The sequence below is a fragment of the Athene noctua genome, chromosome 4 (genome assembly GCF_965140245.1).
Source record: "Athene noctua chromosome 4, bAthNoc1.hap1.1, whole genome shotgun sequence".
Classification (NCBI taxonomy): domain Eukaryota; kingdom Metazoa; phylum Chordata; class Aves; order Strigiformes; family Strigidae; genus Athene; species Athene noctua.
In genome coordinates this window covers 50,668,619-50,685,918 of record NC_134040.1, presented here as the reverse complement: position 1 = coordinate 50,685,918, position 17,300 = coordinate 50,668,619, and the positions used below count along the sequence as shown (strand labels likewise).

Sequence of the window (17,300 nt, the reverse complement as noted above, 5' to 3'; positions counted from 1 at the left end):
TGAACCTAGAGGTGTGAAGGTCCAAGAACTGAACCTTGCATATCTAAACTTGTATCTTTTACTCGGCCTAAAAATGGGAGGCTCTCTATGAGAAAGAGTTTGTGGTGGATGTTAGGAACATTCATGAGGATTTTGGCAAGGCTGATGGTGACTTGCTAAGACTTGTCTTCCCACGCAGGGAAGTTAAGGGCCACATGTAATGCAGCATATGCAAGACAGCTCCAGAGTAGCTTCAAAAGAGCAAATATATACAGGCATCATAAGCAACACTATTTTGCCCAAGTGCAAAAAAGCAGTATTAAATCACATTCAACTCTGTGCCAAGCCTGGTTATCCTGGTGCCATGCCGTGCTGGCACAGCTGTATGGCTGTCTGTGCCAGAACTGAGCACTGCATGGCCTTGCCATGCCATTGAGAGCTCCAGGGCTGACCATGTAGTTTCAGCTAAACAAATGCCTGAGATGTTTCCCTATACTTAACATTGGTACATACACATGGCTTGATAAACAGGCGGGAAAACCCAGCACCAGCAGTGCATCTGAAACAGGTGTTAAGGGTCAGTGCTGGAAGTCAGAAGCCCAGACGGGTACATCTAGTCCAAAGCAATCAAATCTTGTGTGGTGTCTAGCTTTTAGATGAATCTTTACCATTACTTCACAGCACAAACTGCCAAAGTCATTGACAGCCTGCCTTCCAGAAGGGTTAAAATCACCCATGGGAGACAACGTCATTCCTCTGGGGTTGTTAGGGTAGCTCACTGGCCTGTCCATTTGTCTTTACCAGGAGCACATAAGGAGTTGCAGCCTCTGCCTCCTGAACCTTGCCATAGTTAGCACCTTTCCTAATCCCCCATGGAGCATCCCTTGGAGAACCTGCAGAAATACATCAGGAAAGCAAGTAGAGCGAAAACTGGCAGAGGAGGACTGCAAAAGCCTACCCCCCTTTCCTCGCACACCCCAGTTTGTTCCCCCACCCCGGTTATGCTCCGTGGCAGCTCTTCAGTGACTCCCTGTCTGTTGGAAGCTGGGTCCGGTCTCTGTGACATGGTGCATGCCATGCTGGTGTTAAGGTCACTTCTTTTAAAAGGAGAATCAGTTTTCACCACTCTTCATTTAATGTTTGATGGGAGTATGTCACTGTCAGTATATCTGATGCTTTGCAGCTAGCTCTTCTTTTGTGTTATGTTGTCTCTCATGACATGGCTTTCCTCTTCTCTGTGCTACCTAGGCGAAACCTCTAACAAAAAGAGAGGATCTTGAAGGCACTGCATTCAGTTTAGAGGAATTTCATTTTTCAGCTAACAAAAAACAAAACAGTGGAACATTGATACTGATCACTTTCAGCAAGAGGTATCTAGTACACTTTCTTAAGTGGATACTTAAAAAAAGCTGGATATTTTCATCACTGGGATGTTAGATCTGAAATTAAAGGTCTCCTGCATTAGGCAACTGATACTTGTTACTCCTTTACTTAAGACAAAGCTTCTCTGGAATAAAGTAACTGGGATCAGAAAGATATGCACAGAGGGCATCAGGATATGCTGAGGGATTCTAAGAAGGTTTGAACTTGGCAGTATTTATATCTTTCAAATTGCAAGATGCTTTTGACAGAATTCCTCTTTTGCTAATCACTGTCCACTCTAGCATTGCAGTTTTATGGGTTGGGATAGGCAAGACACCCCTCTATCAGGTGATGTGTCAGTTTTGTGGGGTTGCTTGCCTGTTCAGGGGTGAGATCCCAGGCTACAGGAGGTGATAACCGTCCTAGGAATCTGCCCAACTCCTTCCACTCTCCCTGCCACCCAGGAACAGGCTGCCTCAGAGCACATTTTGGCACCGATTCACTCAAAATTTGCATTCTCTTACACCAAGAGCATACCGAGCTCCACACAACCCACAACAGGCGAACAGCATTAATGAAGAGTATCAATGAACTAACATAAGGATGACTAAGTACCTCGGGAGCCTGCAAAATAAAACCACTCATGATGTTCCCGATTCCTTGCAGCATGTTCCCGAGCTTAACAAAATAAAGATAAGCAGCGCAATAAACAAGCCCGTGACCAGCACAAGAGCTTGTTGCTTAATAACTACTATAGCTACAGCACATTTAATGTAAAACTGCCGTTGTTTTGCCCCACGTTGGGCGCTAGAATAGACTGAGATGGTTTGACTCTGGCTAAATGCCAGGTATCCACCAAGTCGCTCTATCACTTCCCCCCCCCCCCCCTTCCCTTTGTTTTCTCAACAGGGTAAAGAGGGGAAAGAAGATAAACTAACCCTTGTGGGTGAAACAAAAGCAGTTTTAATATAAGCAAAGCAAAGGTCCGCGCGCGGAAGCAAAAGCAAACAGATTTATTCTCTACTTCCCATGAAGAGGCGATGTCGGGCCTTCTCAGGAAGCAGGGCTCCAATACGCGTAGTAGTTGCCTCGGAGGACCAAGGGTGACCCCACCCCCTTCCTCCTTTCTCCCAGCTTTATACTGAGCAGACGTCATATGGTATGGAATATCCCTTTGGTCGGTTTGGGTCAGCTGTCCTGGCTGTGTCCCCTCCCAAGATCTTGCCCACCCCGTCCCACTGGGGAAAATATCAGAAAGAGCCTTGGTGCTGTGTAAGCACTGCTCAGCAGCAGCCACAACACCAGGGTGCTATCAACACCCTGCAGCTCCCAGCATAAACCACAGCACCGTGAGGGCTGCTATAGGGGAAAACCGATTCCAGTTCAGCCAGACCCAATACAGTCTCACTTTCTTTCTAAATAACAATTTTAGTTTGTTGTCCACATGCTGAAATCAGTGAGACCTTTACGATTAGCTTACATAACAGCAGACAGTGCCAGATACGTGTAGAAATTCTGCCATGGTCTTCATACACATACACTACCTGCAGGTCTTCATCTCCATCACTTGCTGTTGTTTTTTCATTCACTCTGCCTCTGCCTAGTGTGCAGAGCAGGGCCTAAACACATTATTGAGTTGAGAGATCTCTTGACTTTTTTGCATCTCTAACCCAATCACTTGCCTGATAGTTGCTTCCTCAGATAAAGGAGAAGGGTTGGATCAGTGCTCATTCTTCTTTGTACAGTTCTACGGGGAAGCGAGGGTTAATGCTGGTGACTGACTACAGCATGCATAATCTGTAGGTAATCTGCAGCATTTAAATATTCTTGTTAGCAGTGCTTCAGAAATGCCAGGTTCCCCTGAGCAGTGACTTGTGGCTGTGCTAAGCTGCATGGGTAGTTTGTATTGCTGAAGAATGTGAAATAGGAATTAACATAGTTTTGGCAATCATGGAAGCAAGTTAACTTTTGAATCCAGAAAGTTTGAGATAAAAAGTTATTATTCGTGTGAGGAACAAAATATTCCTTATACAGTACTCGCAGGGAATAATTTTATTTTTAACCACATACCCCATGAAATGTCAGCAATAAATCTTCATTAGAGATTATGTCAGAATATCGTCTTTTTAGTTTTAAAAACATTTAACTTTGTAAACAGCAGAGCTGATACACTGTACCAAAACTCTTCCATCTTTTCTTAAACATCAGCGGCTCCATCTTCTGGGAGTGGATGTCAATACAGAGCCTGTGCAAGCTGAAACACCGCTTCCCTGGGAATCTGTTGGTCAGCTGCAGTGAAGATGGTTACCTCTTTTAGGAGGAATGCTTTTGTAACAATCTAGTCATTCCTGTCAAGATTTTAACAATGGTAGTCTTTTTTTATATGACTTTCTAAACAAGATGCAGGTAAAACAGGAAATTAGAAGAAAACATAATGCAAAATAAATGCAGGGAGAGATGATGGATATAGAAGAAGAGTATCGAGTTTTTACAAATTCTCCTAATGACAAGGTTGCCAGAAGAGCCCAAGTTGAGGAGTGTTCCTGCCAGTGCTTTTACTTGGTGGCTTTCCTGGAGACTGGTCTGTGTTGTGAAGCCTGAACACCTACAGAAGACCTTGCAGCAGGCAGCTCAAGTCTTGCAGCCAGCTTGGCTAGTCTGTGGCTTGGGTGTTGAGCTGGACAAGGATGCATGTTGTGTCCTCTCGCTTGTCCTCTCTCCCAGCCCAGCTTTCTGTGGCAAGCAGGCATGCTCAAGTGACACAGGTCAGAAGAAAATCTCTTCTTTATTTCCTCACTTTTCAACATCTCATGTTGAGCACTGAGGGATGTTCTTTAATGGGCAATAGCCTGTTCTGTACGTGGTGAATTTTTCTTACAAGTTTGGGAGTCACTGTCCGTGCCACTCATTCAGCTGTTGGGTTACACTGTGGAGCTGAATTGCATGGCTTCAAGAATACCCGAGGCCCTCTCTCTTTGTCACAGAGGCTGTGACAGCTGTTTCTCCTTCAAAGCCATCCTTTCTTCACAGCCCTGACATTTGATATTTGATTTTGTCAGGCTTATAGCTTACCTTGTTGTCTGTCAAGATTACTAGTTAGGGAGCTGTCTCTATAGCATACAGTCATCACACACTCACTTCTCCCATGTATGAGTTTATGTTAATTTTAATCTCATATTGCTGTCAGCCTGTAGTAAAGACTAACAGCATATGAAGGTGTCACCAGAAGAGCACAACTCACTCCTTGCCATTTATTCTGATGATTTATACCCACGTATGGTCAGTTGACCAGTAGTTGACAATTTTCTTCAAAGCTGTTTCATTCCCAGTGATGTGAACAGTAAAGCAGCTGATGGCATTAATCATTAAATTCTGAATTACTCAACATTCCTTCACTGTAGAATACTAATTAAGAATCTGCACTTTTCCCCGTGCAACTCGGACACAGAAATGTAAGTAGTTTCATCAAGGCAGAAACAGAAGGTCTGAGGCTATATGGCCTCCAAAACCCAAGGAGAGTCAAATGAAGTATTTGGTGTAAACTGAGAGGAACTTGCTTTGAGTGAGCGGAGGCAGGGAAATGACAGCAAAGAAACTTCTGTAACCTTCCCCAGTCAGTTCAATTACTATTAAATAATTTCTGTTGACATATCTTGGTAATTTCAAAAAGTGATCAGAGATGCCATAGTTTCTAAGAGAAGGAAATGAAGAGCTGGTAGTCAAGTAATACTGTTCTTGTGTAGAGCTTTTCATCAAAAAACATCAAAGGAGGTCACTATAGTCAGGATCTGAAACACAGAACAGAAAAGCAAATGCAGTCTTGGTCAGCCAGTAGTAAAACCAGGAACAAGGGCAGAGTCCAGGTTTCTCATGGCTTCTGGAGCTTCGACACAGCAGCAGCCATCCCTCCTAGTCTTCCTGCAGCTGAAGGCCAGAAGGGACCACTTATGGTGGTAGATCTGAGAGCTGGTCTGGAGAGACTGTGGTCGTGGGTGAGGCTTTGCTGGGCAAATGGTTTACCCCCTGCTAGGTCATTTGGGACCTCAGCTCTTGGCAGGGCTGCCGATTGCCTTGGCTTAGCCTGCAGCCCCTACCTGGGCACCACAGAGGTAGGGTCAGCGGGCACTGGTGGGCCACCCTGCCAGAGGATTGCACAGTACTTGTGCAAAACCAGCCATGCAGCTGCAGCTCACTGTCTGTCCTGAATCTGAAAGGCCAGCTACTGAGGGCTCATACTGCAAGAGATGCTCATGGGACCGGTCCGTGGGGATGTACAGCTGACTGTGGTTTCAGAGGCAGCAATTTCTGTGCCAGGTGAGGATCCAGCCACTATACATTTGAGGAGGAGGTCTGGCTATAGGATGCCTTTGATTTCTCACTGTTGTCTTATGAGTATATTAGTGTGGGAATGTGGGTTCACCCGTGACATTCATGGTGTGTAAGCACGAGTGTGTTTCCACAGAAGCGCCGTGGAAGTCCCACAGAAGTCCCCTGTTTAGCAGTTATCTCCCCTTTCCAGTACTCCTCACTGCAGTCTGACAGTTTATTTGCCAGGTTCATTTATTTTGTCTGAACAATTTTTTATCCATTCAGTAAGCAGATACTTCCCCACTTTGTCTGTGGAGTCTCACAGTTGTCATCACAGTCCATGTCAACATCACTGTTGAATTCAGTGTAACCCCTTTTTACTCTTGAATACTGTGATAGGGGCTGCATGGCCAGTTGGCCATCTGTGATATGTTTCACAGGTTCAGATCAGACAAATCAAGCTTCCTGGGGTGTGACTTATTTATGTGTTTTGTACTAGTATCTTGGAACATAATTCCTTTTGCCATTATAATTACAGTGTAAATGCAGCTACAGCAGTCTGAAAGTGCTGCAGTCTGCACTGGTGTTTTCAGCACTTTTTTTTTAGATTTGTGTCCTTCTGGTGAGGTTACAGGTTTCCAAAATTTTCCTATGTTTCAGTCACAATAGTATATACAAACTTGCTCCTTGTGGGAATCCTGTAGTGGAGCCCTCCAAAGCAATCCACAGACAATGGTGTAAAAAATTGTGTCGAGGAGAAATCTTGAAGAAGACTTGAATCTTTAGGTCAATTCCAGGATCCTTTTTTGTTTCTAGGAAAGGCACTCCTGGGAAGCTTGTTGTTTCATATCACAAGGGAAACTGTGAACATTTTTTTCTGACACAAACCTTTGAGGGAGCAATGCTATTGCATTCATGGGGAGGAAATACAAGATGAATAATTGAACTTTGGAATAATTGCTTCAGAAGACAGGCAGTCTGAGTTATGTGCTCATTCCTTGTAAAACTGTCCTGCTGACTGTCTGTTCTCAGCTGGTCCTCAAAGGGATTGCGTTTTTAAAAACCATGGGCTAAAATCATTGTGCCAGGTCCCACAGTCTGGACAACTCAGAATGACCTTTTTCCCTGCAGGGAAGGGGAAAGTTCTGTTTAGCCTGACTATAAAAAAATACCTCTAAATCCTGCTCAAATATACCAGCCTCTGAACAGTGGTATTTATTTTTCACCAATTACCCATAATATAATATTTATTTTGTTTTTAGGGAGATGAGTAACTTCATTGATGATCTGCAGCTGTTTTAGTCCCCTAATTTATACTTTGGTGGCAGAACATTTCTCACCTTCCCAGACACAAGGAGGGTCTTCAAGAAGAAAATTTTTGACCCATCTGCATAATTCTTCTTTTTTAATTTCAATTCCACAAATACTCTCTTTAGTACAAAAGTGACCACATAATTCTAATTTATCTCTAAAAAGTAGGGCAGCAGTATTAGTTGCTTCTAAAAAAAAAAAAAATTTCAAAACAAAAACCAACATGAAATATTTCAGTTGTTCAGTGAGCAGTGGAGCTGCAGTTTTATCTCTGGATTTCTGTCTTGTGTCTGAGCTCCCTAATGGGACTTAAGCATCCCTTGTGCTGGGAGCGTTCCCTGAGCTGCTGTACGTGTGTGATAAAGGAAATGCAGCGTTTCCTTCTTTGTGAGCAGTAATAAGGCTGTTATTTCTAATCACCTGCTTCTTTTCACAAAACTTCTGGATACTTAATTTCTTTGAGGTCTTTATTTTGCAAGCATTGCTGGAAAGCGGTTAACAGGGCCAACATTTATTGGGGCATTAGATCTAACAGAGGGAGTGGTTATCTAATCTTTATTTCCTTTGGAAATGGGGCTAAAAACACTCGTATCAAAGTTCTGCCTTGAAATGATATGTAGAGATCTCATAGGAGACCTCTGCAGACCTAATTTGGTGCAGAGCCATGGACTGTTTTATGAGGACTCCCTCTGGACTTTGAAGTTTGTTCTTTCCTGTATGTTTTCTGCAGTCCTTGAGGACTAGATTTTCGAGGTCTCAGGGGGTTGTCTTACGATGGGTGTTTTCTCAGGCCAGCAGTTGTTTTCAATGTAGTAAGTCTTTCCAGATCACATACATGCTTCCATGCAGCTGGTGGATTTTTTTAACAGAATGCATTGACTTGTAAGAATCAAGTATATTTGGATATACCATTACCCTGTAAAGTATACTACAGCATTTATGTCTCTGGCAACGCTGTCAAGTTTAGAACTTTCAGATGAAAATTTCCAAAGCAGTTCTGAGATTTGGAAACATTTTGCCCATTAATTTTAAGATTGATTTAGAATCAAGAGTACTATTCACATCTTTAAAGCTAAACACATGCCTACATGTGTGCAGAAATGGAGCCTTATTGTTCGTGTCATTGTCTAAATATTCTGCCTTCCCAGCCTAAAGCTGCAGAATGTAAAAATGGCTTTAAGTCAAATCCCCAAGTGTTTTCCAAGGACAAACCAGTGCTAAAGTTAACGATACATTTCCTTGAGTTAGAGCTACTGGCAGCAGTATCTTTTAGAAAATGAACAAAAATATGCTCACTCACTCTACCCACTAAAATACTCATCCCATGTGTTTAAACCGATCAAAGTGAGGCAAATGGTTGATGAAGCAAATAGGAACAGAATTTGGAATTCATCCACAGTTAGAGTGGCCAGATGTCATAGAGAGGTGGCCATATGGGATGGATAGTGATGGGTCTATCAGTTGTTAAAGCAAACTCTATCTCCTTTAAATCCTTCAGTGAACTTGAACACACTGCTATAACCTTGCTTTCAGGAACAGCCTCGTTATGTTTATCAAATGAGTGAAATTAAGCATTCAGATAAGTATTTGCAGGGTTTGAACTTGAAGTAATTTTTTTCCCCAGTCCCCATTTTTATTGGCCTTGATCCAAAGGCTGTTAAACTTGAGAGGAGTCCTGATGTGCGCTTCAGAAAGTTCTGCGTGAGGGGGTATGTGGTGATGCGAGGTGTAGTCTACGTTTCTCCCTCCATGGAAACGATTTAGGCTTGAATCCTTTTCTGAGTAGACTGTAGTAATATAAGCAATTGAAATAACATATACGTGGCCTTGAAGTCCCCTTCTTAATTTTTCCTTTTTTTTTCTCAGGTGAATGAAATTTACCACGATGAATCTCTCGGTGTTCACATAAATGTTGTGCTGGTCCGAATGATCATGTTGGGCTATGCGAAGGTAAGCAAGCCTCTGAACCAGTTCCCTGCCTTCGTCTTCTTTGTAATTATAGTTAATCACATGAAGGGCTGTGAAAACAGAAGTCTGCTGAAGAGCTAGTTCCAGAGAACTCCTTTTTTTTTAGCATGTGCTAAATGTGCTTGTGCCCTCATTGCTGAGGCTGACCACAAGTGTCCCTTTTGTGACACAGGTGCAGGACTGTCTCTGCCTGCTCAGGCTTGCAGACTGAATTACTGCCCTTGTGAGTCCTTCAGCAATTAAATCAATTTAGTAGAAGCAGTCATCTTGGTTGACCAACACAGCTTGCTGGCACACACACCCTCCAAACAGTCTGCTAGTGCAACTATCTCATTTTCTTGTTTTGTATACAACCCTGTTACTGGGACACAGCACACTCCTCCACTTTGTACCCTGGGCAGTACTTGTAACAGTACATTGATTTTGCTGGTAAAATACACTCAGAGAGTTTTGAAACAAATGCTTGTTAAACTGTTCAGGATGAGAGGAAAGCAGTAATGCTGTTTAGGTTTGATAAAGATCATATCTGTTCAGTTTAACACAGGCATTGAATTTGGGCAAGTCAAAAGACCAGTTTGATGTTTGTCTTGTAACTAAATTTACTGAGGTTGTAGGCATACGCTGTAGCAAAAAGCCTCACAGAACCAAATGTATAAGCTGTGTTCATCAGTACACATTCACTGACACTGCAGTGTTTTGCACCAGTTGAGGCATTGTCTCATATGTTTATATTATTCACTTCCTCCGCACAGGCTGTGTTTGTCACTACATGCTCATTCATCTCAACTGAATCATGTTGTCGCCTGGCATTCCAGAATGTAAGCAAGTTACAGCAAAAGAAATAAAAATGTCCTTATTCAATCCTAACATCGTTCTGTGTTCCTTTTACATGTGACAGGCAGTTATTTTCATAGATGATGTGAAGACTCATTAAACTGTCTTCAAAAAATCCCCTAAAGATGTACTATCACACATGCGTGGTCACTATTAACATACACGTTTTCTTTTCTCATAGGAAAGAAGACCATCATGACTTAGAGTGATAGGCTATTAGGAAGAGAGAAACGGGGATCTGGTTGATGCCCCAAGAAAATCAGAACTTGTCTGAATTTCCTACCTTTAGGAGCTTCTGGGTCTAATATGTTGCTCTTTCAGTCCATTAGCTTGATTGAAAGGGGGAATCCCTCGAGAAGCTTGGAGAACGTGTGCCGCTGGGCGTATCAGCAGCAGAAGTCGGACCCCAATCACTCTGAGCACCACGATCATGCCATCTTCTTAACCAGGCAAGATTTTGGGCCTGCTGGTATGCAAGGTAATGCAGCTGACCTGGAGCAAAGCTATCCGGACTTGGTGTTTCTTGGCTAGCACCCACCAGAAAAGAGGAAAATTTGAAAATTGCATTGTTATGTGACCCTGAGACCGTAAGCAACATAGGCCTTTATTCAGCAAATACTTAAGGAAGTGTTCAGTTTTAAAGATATATTGAAATCTGGTCCTGTTGGGGAAGGCATGTATACTCATCATCATTTTTGGTTCCTTATTCTGACTTTAGCAAAGGCTCACGTGGACAGCCTGAGCACATACGCATGACTGTTGTGGAGAGAAAGTAGTTCCTCCCGTTACTTTTACATGCTTTTTAAAAAGCAAGTAGTCCTTGCCATTTATATCTAACTGTAGCAGATTAAGTTTCTTACATTGCAGGTGTAAATAAATAGCTATTTACTTTCTTCAAACACCAGGTGTTTGTGTGTGCAGGGATCACTAGGAACGCTCAATGCACTTTGCATTCAATTTTTATTTTACTGCATTGTTCACTGTAGTTTTCTTTTTATAGGTAGCATACCACCTACTTTGATACCTGCATTAATCTTTATGACTTAAAGAAGTAATGATAATGGGCAGTAAATTTACAAAGTGTTATTTATGCTAGTGCAGATAAAGAAGAGTCTGTGTGAGACTATGTTTTGGCTGTCTAGCTGGAGATGTCTTAGAGATTTGTGTTCAGTACCTCCATGCTGCCTTCATCTTTCAGAGGGAGATAAGGATCTAAGTTCTTCTTCAACTCTGGGCTGGCATGCCTGGAGTGAAACTGGTTAGGTTGGGATGTTAAGTAGACTTCCCTGTCTTCAGAAAGATTTTAGCTTTTACTGAGGAAAAGGCATTCAGTATACACCAGGCTGTATGTAGATGAAGGTACTAATATGAACACATGCAAGAAATTCCAACCCATAGTTCTACGTTCTAACTGAACAGGAATCTTATGCGTTTTTGGTGATAAAAGTGTAAGTGCCTGAAGTAACACAGATATTTGTGAAATTGATCCCAGCACGTCAGAACCATTTACTCTGTTTGACAGCAATCGCAGGCAGAGAAAAAATTTACAACCAGAAGAAAATAATTCTAGGGTCTTTGCAAGTGGTAAATTTATTGGGGGGTCTTTTTTAAAATAAATGTAATGAGCAAAAGAATCAGACATGACTTCTCTCCCTAGGATATGCTCCTGTTACTGGCATGTGTCACCCGGTCCGAAGCTGTACTCTCAACCACGAGGATGGGTTTTCATCAGCTTTTGTCGTTGCTCATGAAACTGGTCACGTGTAAGTCTAACTTTTATAATTAAATTGCCAACAAAAATAGGGTGCTGCATCTCCTCCTTGCTTCAAGTGGTTTAATTTTAATGGCTATATGAAAGCAATCCTAATTTTATTTCCATCCCCCTGGAATGCATCAGTGGTTTAACCAATGAAGAGATAGATGGGGGAAGAAAGGAAGGGGAAGAGAGACAGGAAACTTGTTTCCTCTAGGGTAAGGAAGAGGTCAGTAAGAAACCTGGAAGGCCCAGGCAGTGGACTGCAGTGATTTGTAAAGCATCCTTAATTTCTGTCTTCTCATTGACTGAAAGTGCAGAATTGTTAGATTGGGCACCTCTTCAAGAGTGCTAAAATATTAGGTTGGGAGTAACTGATTAAGCAGAAATCTCTGTTAGCTGTCTGGATTAATTATGTCAAGCACTGAGGATCTGATTTTTGTCTTCCTTAAGTAGTGCAGGCCACTTGTTCAGCTCACTGAGAGATGCCCCACTGGAGATGACAGGGACACTTGCATTTTAAGCTGTACGAGGTGCATGCTTTGAGATGTAACGTGCTACCATGTTGACTCTTTTGAGATACAACATGATAACTAGCTCTGTGTTTAAGTAGGTGCTTTTGGTAAATGAGTATACAGACATGAGCAATCAGTGTCTGAATGAACTGCTCCCTAATGGGCAGAATTGTTGTTTTCCTTTATCTGAAGCTTAAGAAGTCATCATCATCTAGTTAGTTCATTCCAGGTATTACAAATAAATAAAAAAAATATAGATGAAAGAGTATCCAGAGAGCCCTTATGGTTTGTCATCAAAGAAGATCAGTTTGAAGTGCAGGTGGTATCTGTAGAATGCAAAGAACAATTTCACTTTGCATGCTTACATGTGCATGAGAAGCTGTTTTCTTTACAGTTTTTTTTACCAGTTGAAGAGCAGAAACTGCCTGGGCTCTGATACCAATTCTCTGTTACAGGCTGGGGATGGAGCACGATGGGCAAGGGAACAGATGTGGGGACGAGACAGCGATGGGGAGTGTTATGGCTCCCTTGGTGCAGGCTGCCTTTCATCGTTACCACTGGTCCAGATGCAGCGGCCAAGAACTCAAAAGATACATACAGTAAGGGCCTGTCAGCATTCGGTGGCAGTTGTTTTACTAAACAAAAGAGAAATCTTTGTAGTTCCTGGGTGTGGGGCCAGTGTGCTGCCGTCTGCTAGGCAGCAAAGAGGAGAGGAGAGGCGTTGAAGGAGCAGGCACAAGTGTTGTAAATGAGACCCCTTGACTGTGTAAGCCAAAAACTGTGGAAGCCCTTTTTGTAAATACAGCGGTACTGAGGAGTGGGGTCCTCTGGAGTGGCCTGCCATCTGCTTCCCAAAGGGACTCAGCTTTCAGAGGCTTCCAGAGGGATGCTTCATGCATCAGTACAGTCCCCATGTCTGGCCACCTCTGATGGAGCAGTTTTCTGATCATCTTTTTCTCCATCCTCTCTTCTTTTTTTCCCTTCAGATCTATATTAGAAAAGCTATAAACCAGGACCAACACTTCCTTACTAAGAGCTGTACTTAGAGCCACATTGCCTCCTCTGGGGGATGGTAGCAGGAGCCTCTCTGGCAGGCTTTATGGCAGGTTGCTGGTGTTTTCCCTAGGTTTTTGATTTTACTAGGATTTATGCTGTGAAACTGGCAGGATGAAGCCCTAAACTCAGAAGAGGGACTAGCAAAAGTTGTGGAAGGAGAAGGTGGCATGCATGTACATGTATGAATTAGGGAGAAAAGGAGAACAGATCTCTACTCTGCTGGTTCTAGTCTCCCTCCATGTATGTACCTCTTCATCCAGTTCTTACCCAGGCTTCCTCCTCCATTGCAAATAGCTGGTTTTGCCAGTCAAAACTGAGTGAAAACTTCATGAGTTGACCCACATGTCTTACAGAAGGAACCCTATTTGTAACATAAAGCATAAAATAGTAATTGATTGAGACCATAGAGCTTAAAGTGAAATATCCCAGTGCAGGAGGAACAGCTTACCAGTATCTCTGTTTTAAGACATCAGAGTTAAATAGAAATGAGAAAAAAGGAAGCCATATTCTTGCCCTTTGCATAGGCAGGGCTTCATCCCTGTCAATACAGTGGATATCAGGTCAGAAGATCTGTTCTCAGACTACTATCCTGTTTTGAAATGCCATAAAGTCAGCAGACAGGCCCCGTGTGACTACAGTGGGCTTTGTGTTAGGCCTTGTATTAAGACCAGGTGAAAGCACATTGAGATGTTGCCCTTTGGCACTGAGAGTGCAGGAGTGTTTGTTTTCTACCTCTGGTGACAGGAAAGTAAAGTGCAAATTTCACTAGGCCAGAGCAGGGAAGGGCTGGAGATGCCTCCACACAGTCTCCAGCAAACGCAGGGATTTTGCTGTAGGATCTTCCCACCCAATGCTCAGTCATATTGCACTGGGCAATATTCCTACAGAAGAGACTGTCTGTGCTTTGGAGAGCAACAACTATATAAACAGAACATAAAACAGGTTGGCGAAAAGGAGTATTGCCTTACTAAGAATAAGTACTTTGATCTTGATCAAAACCAAAAATTACTGCATCTTCTCTTTTTTTTTTTTTTTTCTGTGTATCTGTCCACAGCTCTTATGACTGTCTTCTTGATGACCCTTTCGAACATGATTGGCCCAAGCTTCCTGAACTGCCAGGCATCAATTATTCCATGGACGAACAGTGCCGCTTTGATTTTGGCGTTGGCTATAAAATGTGCACAGCGGTATGTCCAAAACAGTCATTGTGAAGACAAATGTTCATTCAGCAAGTTGATGTCTGGTCTTATTAAAGAGCTACAATATACACCTCTTCTCATAATTGAAGAACAGTTAAACAGATCTGTAAAGAGGAGTGAGAAAGATTTACAGGTGAAACACAGTCACCTGGGTCATTTGGTTTGATGGTCAAGTGGATGGCAGCGTGGTCCACATGACACAGACTTGTGGTAGTGATCCCAAGGAAGAAGGGAGAAAAATGTGCTTTTCCTCCCACTTCTGGGTGTCTCCTCCTTTCCTCTTCTCACCAGCTCAGGGCTAGAGAATGCAGGGAATAAGCACTGGCCCTTTCTTTCTGAAGACACTACTTACTGGTAGCTCTGTGTGTGAGATGAATTGACTGGGTGGGTTGAATCCTTATCTGAAAAGTATTAATAAATTTCAACTCATAAATGTTCTGCATTTCAGTTCCGAACCTTTGACCCATGCAAGCAGTTGTGGTGTAGCCATCCAGATAACCCGTATTTCTGTAAGACTAAGAAAGGGCCTCCACTTGATGGGACAGAATGTGCCCCAGGAAAAGTGAGTATTGTGTTTTTGCTATGTTTGTACTGAAAAAAAAACAACCAACAATTGCATTCATTTGGGCTGAAGGGCAGAGAGGAAACCAGGGAATTGCCCGGCATCCCCTGGGTGGAGCTAGAGGAAGGGAAAAGAGGGAGCTGTGCTTTCCCACTGTGATACTCTGTGAACTGTACAGGGTTTGCTGTAGCACGAAGTAAATTTTGTATATAGAAACCCCAGTTGAGCTGTAACCCATCCTCAGCCTCTTCTGTGGCCTTTTTGTTATGTTTTTTTGGATTCTTGTCTCATCTGCAAAGTGTGCATAAAGCGTCTTTAGAAATCCATGGTAACAGATAATGCCGTTACTGTAGAACAGCTGCTTAGTGCTTGTGGTCCAGACATCCTGTGGCTAAATGCGTAGTCTTAGGATTAGCTCTTTATTTTTCCCTTTTAATATCCCCATTAGTGGGTGTCCTGCTGCTAATTCATTGTTAATTATAAAAGTATACTCAAATAAATGTTTGTTTAGCAAATTCTATGTATTTTGAGATACAGGAGAGCCTCTTACACCATCTGAGTATGCCCTGGCCATCAGCAAAACAACATCCTGCCCAGCAACTAGCCCCCTGTTCCAGCCTATTTGCGATATTTCGCCAGTAAGAGGAAAAAAAAAAAAAAAAAAAAAAAATCCCCAGCGAAAACTTTATTCTGCTGATATTCAGAACATTAAAATTCCTTCAAAAAGGTGGTAGCAACTAAGATGCAGATGAAAGAAATACTATTTAAATTAAGTGAAGGGGAGGGTGGAACGTGTTGAGCTTCATATGTTCTGCCCATGGAAGGGTTCAGGTTCAGGTTTGGCAGGGCCGCCTGCTCGTTCATGGAGAAGACTGCCTTGAGGGAGGGAGATCAGGTACAATTGGGCCTGGAGTACATAGACCCTCACCCCCTTTGCACCCAGGAAAGTTCTCTGAGATGTCCCTTCACAGCCCATGAGCTCACCTCTGCGTACTTTTAATTTTACTGCAATTATACATTTGGATTGGGTTTTGTTTCTGTTCTCATTTGTTTTCCTTGCCCGATTTCTCTCAGTGGTGCTATAAAGGTCACTGCATGTGGAAGAATGCTAACCAGCTGAAGCAGGATGGCAACTGGGGACCCTGGACCAAATTCGGCTCCTGCTCACGAACCTGTGGAACTGGAGTTCGCTTTCGGACACGCCAGTGCAACAATCCAATGTAGGTCTTCTAGCTAGATGGTAGTTCCAGTCAACTGGGAATTGTTACAGGTGTCAGTTTAAATGGCATTTATGTCTTGGATAGAATCTGCCAAAATATACATTCTGTTTGAGCCCCTTGAAATAATGGCTTTCTGTAGGGAGCCAGGATCATTTTTGGAGAATCCAGGAATTTCCAGAGGAAAGACTGTGGAAAACCATCCAAAGGATTTAGCTGATGTGTAAGAGAGTGAAGAGTGAGCTCAGCCAGCTGCAGGATAAATTTAGATAACATCTCATTGTAAATGAACTATTGGCAGCATGTATGTGCACATGTATTACTTCTGCATTTCAGCATATGCCTTGGGGATGCCTGGGCAAGCACGGAGGTTATACTGCAAGTGTGTATCTCTGTGCAGAGGAACCGCTCTGTTTCCATTTCTGTCACTTCACATGCCTTTTTAGAAAAATTGTCTCTTAAAAGAGAGTGTGAAATTTCACCTAAGACAGAAGAAAAGTCCCCAGAGCTAACATCCAGAGGGTTTTAGAATCTCTTGAATGTTTTCTCTTCACAGGCCTGTTAATGGAGGTGAAGACTGTGCTGGTGTCAATTTTGAGTTTCAACTTTGCAATACTGAGGAGTGTCCGAAGCACTTTGAGGACTTTAGAGCGCAGCAATGTCAGCAGCGCAACTCCCACTTTGAGTATCAGGACAGCAAGCACCACTGGCTGCCATATGAGCACCCTGACTGTACGTCCTGTTATTTGCCTTTATGACAAGTCAATCCTGGAATCTCCTAGAGCTTGGAGGGGGGGTGTGTGTCTTGTTCACCAGCCATGCAGCAACCAGAAGTAATCGGTGTGTAGGCAAGACTAAAAAGAGGAAAATAGATGGCCCCAGAAGGAAAGAAACGATGTCATGCGAGACAGTTGCTATTTCCCCAATCCTAGGCCAAGTAGCTTCCCCAGGCTTTCATCCTCTTCTTGGTGAGAACAAGATGTATCAAGAGGCTTGAGGCTCTCAGCTCCTGCTGGAATAGTTGGTGGGTGCTCGTAGCATTTAATGCACTGCACTGTCAAGCTCTGGCTCTCTACTGTTGGGGCAAAGTGTGGAAGGCTGCTGGTTGTGTTGTGAAAAACTCTTCCTGCCTTCTCTCCCGTACAGCTGCTCGTTTGCCCAAGTGCAAAGGGTCCATGTTTGATCACAGCTGCTGAAAGTATTAACAGTGTTTTTCTAACAGCACTGCTTGAGAAG

At 43.0% G+C, this 17,300-nt stretch overlaps 1 protein-coding gene across 2 annotated transcripts in view; it reads left to right on the top strand.

Annotated features, from left to right (window-relative positions):
- Positions 1 to 17,300, top strand: part of ADAMTS3 (ADAM metallopeptidase with thrombospondin type 1 motif 3) — a 128,277-nt gene that overhangs the window by 92,806 nt on the left and 18,171 nt on the right. For both annotated transcript variants that reach the window (XM_074905337.1, XM_074905336.1), the window contains exons 6-13: positions 8,827 to 8,910; positions 10,084 to 10,240; positions 11,420 to 11,525; positions 12,486 to 12,629; positions 14,141 to 14,273; positions 14,734 to 14,847; positions 15,922 to 16,067; positions 16,621 to 16,796. In XM_074905337.1, the coding sequence (XP_074761438.1) occupies positions 8,827 to 8,910; positions 10,084 to 10,240; positions 11,420 to 11,525; positions 12,486 to 12,629; positions 14,141 to 14,273; positions 14,734 to 14,847; positions 15,922 to 16,067; positions 16,621 to 16,796 (1,060 nt within the window). The remainder of the gene's footprint in view (positions 1 to 8,826; positions 8,911 to 10,083; positions 10,241 to 11,419; positions 11,526 to 12,485; positions 12,630 to 14,140; positions 14,274 to 14,733; positions 14,848 to 15,921; positions 16,068 to 16,620; positions 16,797 to 17,300) is intronic.